The 7,173-nt window shown below is 36.2% G+C and overlaps 2 protein-coding genes across 2 annotated transcripts; both read left to right on the plus strand.

Annotated features, from left to right (window-relative positions):
- Positions 1-314: 314 nt before the first annotated feature.
- Positions 315-2,058, plus strand: LOC113016980 (granzyme G-like). Its single transcript, XM_080297859.1, has 5 exons — positions 315-443; positions 566-725; positions 990-1,114; positions 1,295-1,530; positions 1,626-2,058. The coding sequence occupies exons 1-5, from the start codon at positions 332-334 to the stop codon at positions 1,791-1,793; spliced, it is 801 nt and encodes a 266-aa protein (XP_080153985.1). The 5' UTR covers positions 315-331; the 3' UTR covers positions 1,794-2,058.
- Positions 2,059-4,284: 2,226 nt separating this feature from the next.
- LOC145424490 (granzyme G-like) lies at positions 4,285-6,667 on the plus strand. Its single transcript, XM_080297857.1, has 5 exons — positions 4,285-4,420; positions 4,525-4,684; positions 4,869-5,001; positions 5,786-6,013; positions 6,109-6,667. The coding sequence occupies exons 1-5, from the start codon at positions 4,366-4,368 to the stop codon at positions 6,265-6,267; spliced, it is 735 nt and encodes a 244-aa protein (XP_080153983.1). The 5' UTR covers positions 4,285-4,365; the 3' UTR covers positions 6,268-6,667.
- Positions 6,668-7,173: the final 506 nt, after the last annotated feature.

A 7,173-nucleotide genomic window follows, 5' to 3' on the forward strand; every position in this document is an offset into this window, starting at 1 on the left:
ATGAGGTGATTTTCTTGAATTTGTGTTTATGGAAATGAGAACTCAAGCGAAATTATTTGTAATAGAAAGTTAATAATAGTCTTGACTTGAAAAAGCTACAAAAAAGCTACAAAATAAAGACATACGACATACAATATGACACAATATATCTACATTAATTATTGAATCACACATTGTACAAAAGCTCATCTGTTCTTTTATGAAAATGCAACTTTTCTCAGGTTCTTGAGATGTTAAACGGCGTGGTTCAAACCCACATTATTTGCATATGCAAATTACTCAGATACGTCCTCCTCTCACTGATACAAGGAAGTATTTAAAGACAGAAACTATGAATGATCTGTGCCACTGCTCTTCAGTAACTAAGCTGAACTGTCACCTCACCATGTCTGTCCACTGTATACTGGCTATACTCATCCTTGTGATGACTCTTGATGATCAAGGTATGTGTTGTTTATAATTTCTTTTTTTTATGTGAACTATTACAGACACGAGGGCTTGCATTTGACAGACAATGCATGATGATGGATCTATTTAACTGAGTATTTTTCTTTTTGTCTCCCAGTTTACTCGGGGAAGATCACTGGAGGCCATGAGGCTGTGCCACATAGCAGGCCATACATGGTGTTTTTGGAGAGGAACATGTCAGATGGTAAAAAAAAGTACTGCGGTGGCTTCCTCCTGAATGAGGATTTTGTGATGACTGCTGCCCACTGTCACGCCAAGTGAGTTTAACAAATGTATTTACCTATCAACTGAGATGACACCAAAGTCTGGGTCTCTGACAGAACTTTTTATCCATAATAAAACTAAGAAGACGCATTAAAATTTCAAAACACATTAATAGATAATAGCTATGTGGGCTATGATAATGTCAACAACTGTCATTAGTAATGTTGGTTTTGTGAATAAAATACCCTGAAAGAAACAGTCATCATTTTATTCAGAAATAATATTTTCATGTTTTATTTTTAAATTTTTTATTTCAGGTCTTACAAAGTCGTACTAGGAGCTCACATTGTGAGCTCAAACAGTAAAATACAACGCATATCTGTGGAACAAGCATTTCCACATAAAGACTTTAACGCAACTTCTTTTGTGAATGATGTAATGCTTTGAAGGTAAGAATATCATCACACAGAAAATACATATTAATTTACTGTTAGCATTTTTTGTTCATGAAAAAAATATTTACCATATTATGTAATTATATTGAGCATTTTTAAGTTAATCTGGACTGAAAGAAAATAACAAAAATCCCATATTTTAATTTTCATGTATATATCTTTCTCTTTTCTAAAGTTGAGCACCAAGGCAAACTTCAATGAGAATGTGAAACCTATTCCTCTGGCGAGCCATGATAATGGTACTTTGCCAAAATATTGTATACTCTCTGGCTGGGGGCGAACAGACAAAAATGGTACATATATGTCTCCCACACTCATGGAAACCAGTGTTACACTGATTGACAATAAAGAATGTACTATAGAAAACTTCTACTGCTCTCAGGGAGACACAGGTCCAGCTGAGGTACATACATTTCTTTAAATATCATGTGGACAATCAAACTTTATGGTAATAACTTCACTATTTACTTTAAGAATCGGGTGTGTATATACTTTCAGGGAGACTCTGGTGGTCCATTGGTGTGTGAAGATGGAAAGGCATTTGGGGTGGTGTCCACCGCAGTCACACCACACTCAGGTGGCTCAGATATCTATAGATACTTGAAGATTCCTGACTCTAGAAACTGGATATTTTCAACCATTGGAAATGCCATGATAAAGGTGTAATGCTTATGAAAGCAGGTTGTTTAAACCACAAAATTTGGTTTCACTGTTTGTGATCAAAACCTGATCATTGCAATGCTAATGTGAGTATGGTTTTATTGGCTTTGGGGGGATTTAGATAGAATAGAGTTTATTTATAATATAACTGCAAGGGAAAAAAGGGGGGAAAAAGTTATATTTGCATTTCCAAAAAGTTATATTTGCACACAGTTTAATTATGACTTGAAATCTAATTTTTTTTTCAAATACCATTAAACATTAAATTCTGGCATTCTCTCGGTGTGTGTGGTGTAATCTTTTTTTTTTTTTTTAAATTGAATTAATTCAAATAAAATGACAACACTGCCTCCTTGTGTAAAACAGGTACTATTACATTACAGAAAGTCTCACCACTCATTTCTTAAATTCAGAGTTATAAAGGCTTTTTCATTTATGGGTTTTAAAACTAATTGACTCTGCAAGACCAATAATGTTATTTTATAAGTAACTGACAAAGTGGACAAGTGACACTGAGAGCATATGGTGTCATTTCCAATAAAAACTAACATCATCTTGTCATTAAATACATTCAGGTATCAAATAAAGTAATGTATTACCACTCCAGAGTTGGTTAAAGTAAATTAAAATAATTCCATTAGATTAATTTTTTTGTGTAGTAGAACTGAAGTGTCTTTGAATACTTTGTAAGTCAGGAAAAGCAACACTGAACGTGATGTTTTGTTTTTTAATTCACACAGACAACCGTATAGGAAATTTATTAAAATATTATAAACCAACAAGACAAAAGTTGTCTAAATTATTAAATTGCTAATGTTAGGACAGAATAACCCTTTTGTTGGTCAGCAGTTATGCATCACCTGTAACAGTAATGATCCAAACTACACATATTTTAGGCCTGATATAATGCTTAAATATAAGGCTTAAATCAGGCCTAATATGGTATGGAACACATAACAAAAGGCATTTGTATTAAAAATATTAAAACCATATCGTATTATCTGTATCACACTGTATTTTGAGTTTTAGTTTTGGTATAGAATAAATTATGATAACCATTTAACTAGTTCATATCCTAAATTCAAAAGTTGCATAGAAATCTTTTTAAAAAACAATGTATTTGCACACATTAGGCTGCTTGGGATGTGACCGGTGATGCACTGAGTGTTTCTTCTTCACTCAACATTATTTTTTCACTCACTGTGTGTACACACCTCTTTGCATCTAATTATTAGTTAATCTCTGGCTCTCTTCAATAGTGTGTCTTTGTCTTGTCATCCTCTCATCACCCCCAAACGGTCGGGCCCTCCCTGAGCCTGGTTCTGCCACAGGTTTCATCCTGTTAAAAGGGAGTTTTTCCATGGCAGTATCACCAAAGTGGTTGTATTTTCTTAGCTAGTACAGCCATGTTTACCTGCTCCCTTAGATCTGCCACCAAGCAGCTCCTTAAGTTGCCAAAAACCAAGCATAAATTTAGAGGTGACTGTGCTTTCCCTGTAGCTGCTTCAAAGTTGTGGAATGATCTGCCCTTACAGATTAGGCAGACTTCTTCTCTTTCTGAGTTTAAGACTCTTCTTAAAACATATTTATTTAGTAAAGCCTTTGGCACATTTTGAGAAGTTGACTCTATTTTTCTATTTTCAATTTTTTTTTTTACCACGTTTGATTTTATTTTCTGTTTATTCTATTTTTATACGTACAGCACTTTGTGAACCCTGGTTTATTTTAAAGTGCTTTATAAATAAAGGTGGTATTGAATATGCATATTAGCTGCCTAGCTGTCGAACTCGAATGCAGGTCTACTTTTTAGATGAGATAGTGAAGTTATCTAAAGTGAATGGAAGTTGCAACAGTTTAGTCCACAATCTTCACACAGTTGCTTCCTGTGGTGATGACGTGAAAACCTCAAACTTTAATCCCCAGCTCGTGGTGCAGCACCCGTGTTGTCCTCTCCACTTTCAACTCCTAGTGCAAAAGATGAAAATGTAAGAAGGTAACCCAAAGAGGACATCAGAATACTACACACATTTGCAACCCTGCTGACGATCATCTCAATAAATAATATTCAGTCCAGTTTTTCCAAATGACCTCTCTTTACTGATATGAGAATTTCTTTTTTTGCATAAAAAGTGAACAGGTAGAGGAATAACTTACTGATTAAAAGTCATGACTTTTGCAAAATCTGTAAAATATAGTGAGAAATTACTACTTAAGAATCTCGTCTCTCTCTGTTTTATATCTGTGGCCACACATTTTTACCACAGTCATAGTTTCCTGCTGTAAAGATACGAACACTTTATAAACTAACTATGCAAAACACAGTTTACATAGAATATGACAAATACACTACTTAGTTATAAAATTACACTTTGTATAAAAATTCATTTGTTGACTTCTGAAAATACAGCTTTCTGGAGGTTTTGAACATTTCTGGTTTAAAGCTAAATCATTTGCTTGTGCAAACTACTCAAAAAAACAACTTCCTGCTCTAACTGATATGAAGAAGCATTTAAAGACAGAAACTGACTGTGACTGATGCCACTGCTCTTTAGAAACTCAGTAGAATTGTGACCTCACCATGTCTGTCCACTTCCTGGCCTTACTCGTGCTTGTGCTGACTCTTGAAGAACAAGGTAGGTGTTTTTTTCTTTTTGTGTGGCTTGCATTTTATAGCATTTGACAGACAATGCATGATGATGGATCTATTTAACTGAGTATTTTTCTTTTTGTCTCCCAGTTTACTTGGGGAAGATCACTGGAGGCCATGAGGCTGTGCCACATAGCAGGCCATACATGGTGCTTTTGGAGAGGAACATGTCAGATGGTCAAAAAAAGTACTGCGGTGGCTTCCTCCTGAATGAGGATTTTGTGATGACTGCTGCCCACTGTCACGCCAAGTGAGTTTCATAAATGTATTTAATTATGAGGCCAAAAACTAGTTCATGGAGACCCTGACATAAATTCTTATCCATAATAAAATTAAGGCTCACGCAAAAACATTTGTAAATTTGTAAATAAATGTATCTATATGTACCACGATATCAGCAATTGTGGCTATTCAATTGTTTTTTACCATTTCAGGTCTTACATAGTCGTAGTCGGACTTCACAATGTTCGTTCAAGTAAAGAAACACAACGCATATCTGTGGAAGAAACATTTCCACATGAACAGTTCAACCCAATTTCCTTTGTGAATGATGTAATGCTTCTAAAGGTAAGAATGTCATCACACAGAAAATATATTTGTTCCCATTTGCATTTTTCTTTTATTACAATATCTTTTTTAAATTTACTTCATTCATTTGTATTACAAAATGCTGTAAAAAAAATCTTATTTTGATATCTGTGTTAGGTAAGGCTGTGTGCAGGCAGGAATAGGACCCAAGGTGCAGACTCCGGAGACAGACGTGAACTCAAAAAAGGCTTTAATTTAATACTCAAAATATAACATAACTGAAAAAACTCAAAACAAACTTAAACTAGAGAAATGACAGAACACACAGCTACGAAAACAGTAGATCGTGACACAGACACAGCGAAACACTGGGCTTAAATACACAGAGGGAGCAATCAGGGAATGGGTAACAGGAGGGAAACACAGCTGGGACAAATCAGAACTGACGAGACCAAAGAAGCGTAAAGTGAACACACTGAGATAAGACACAGACCTTCAAAGTAAAACAGGAAACGCATAACACAGACTGAACAAAGACACAGGCTCATAAGCAGGCACTACAAAGGGAACAGAGACATGGGAACAGGGCAGACACAAACACTGACTGAACACGGGGATATAGGAACTTAAGATACACATAGACGCGAACTAGACAAGGGGATGCAGGTGATAGGGGAGACCGAGCAACTAAAGAAGACAGAGACCTAAGCCATAAGATAGAACTCAAAGAAACCAAAAACTAGACAGTATAAATAATATCATAAACTCAAAAAACCCTGGGTCGACGACCCAGGCATCCTAACAATCTGTTTTTTTCCTTAAGTTGAGCACCAAGGCAAACTTCAACAAAAATGTGAAACCTATTCCCCTGGCAAGTCGTGATAATGGTACTTTGCCAAAATCTTGTATACTCTCTGGCTGGGGGCGAACAGACAAAAATGGTACATATATGTCTCCCACACTCATGGAAACCAGTGTTACACTGATTGACAATAAAGAATGTACTATGGAAAACTTCTACTGCTCTCAGGGAGACACAGGTCCAGCTGAGGTACATACATTTCTTTAAATATCATGTGGACAATCAAACTTTATGGTAATAACTTCACTATTCACTTTAAGCATCGGGTGTGTATATACTTTCAGGGAGACTCTGGTGGTCCATTGGTGTGTGAAGATGGAAAGGCATTTGGGGTGGTGTCCAGTGCAGTCAGACCTCACTCAGGTGGCTCAGATATCTATAGATACTCGAAGATTCCTGACTCTAGAAACTGGATTTTTTTTCAACCATTGGAAATGCCATGATAAAGGTGTAATGCTTATGAAAGCAGGTTGTTTAAATTTCATCTTTTGCTTTTGCTGTTTGTGTTTGAAAATTGATTACTGCAATGCTAATGCTAAGTTTGGGCTTGCAGGCTTTGTACAGATCTAACTTTGATGTCTCCACAGCAAAAGCTTTGTCAGAAGAAATGAGAGTGTCAAAGTTTTTTATAAGGTTCTAAAAGGAATTTCTAAATTTGTATTTGCAACAACTCGTTCATTCCACACAGATTAAATATAACTCTAAATCTAAAATTAAACTGTAGCAGTGCATAAGGTGTAATTTCAATTGATAGTGTATTTGATTACATTTAAATTTGTTATATGTGCCATATTTTTTTCAAATAATAAATTCTGACTGTCTCTCGTTATATGTGTGCAGTTCTTTCAAATAAAAAGACAGCATTTCCTCCCTGTGAAAAATAGTGCCCTTATCTTGAATTCAGAGTTGCAACTGTCTTTCTACTTGCAAGCTTATTCAGTTTTGGAAGACCTGAAACCAGTAGAATTTCATTAATTCTATCTTGGAAAGAAAAGACCCCCTAGGGCAGCGGTCCCCAACCTTTTTTGCGCCACGGACCGGTTTATGCCCGACAATATTTTCACGGACCGGCCTTTAAGGTGTCGCGGATAAATACAACAAAATAAAACTAGTACCGGTACCGAAAAAAATAAGATTTATTCATAACACACGTGAAAAGACCCAGGAAAACCGAGTTAACGATAAAAACGATAACAAAATAACGCTGAAAACAGATAAAAACCCTGAAAACCAGACATTTCACACCTGAGCCTCAACTCTCGCGGCCTGGTACCAAACGACTCACGGACTGGTACCGGTCCGAGGCCCGGGGGTTGGGGACCGCTGCCCTAGGGGGTCCATTGTCCCTC

This window comes from Astatotilapia calliptera, chromosome 23 (genome assembly GCF_964374335.1).
Source record: "Astatotilapia calliptera chromosome 23, fAstCal68.1, whole genome shotgun sequence".
NCBI lineage: Eukaryota > Metazoa > Chordata > Actinopteri > Cichliformes > Cichlidae > Astatotilapia > Astatotilapia calliptera.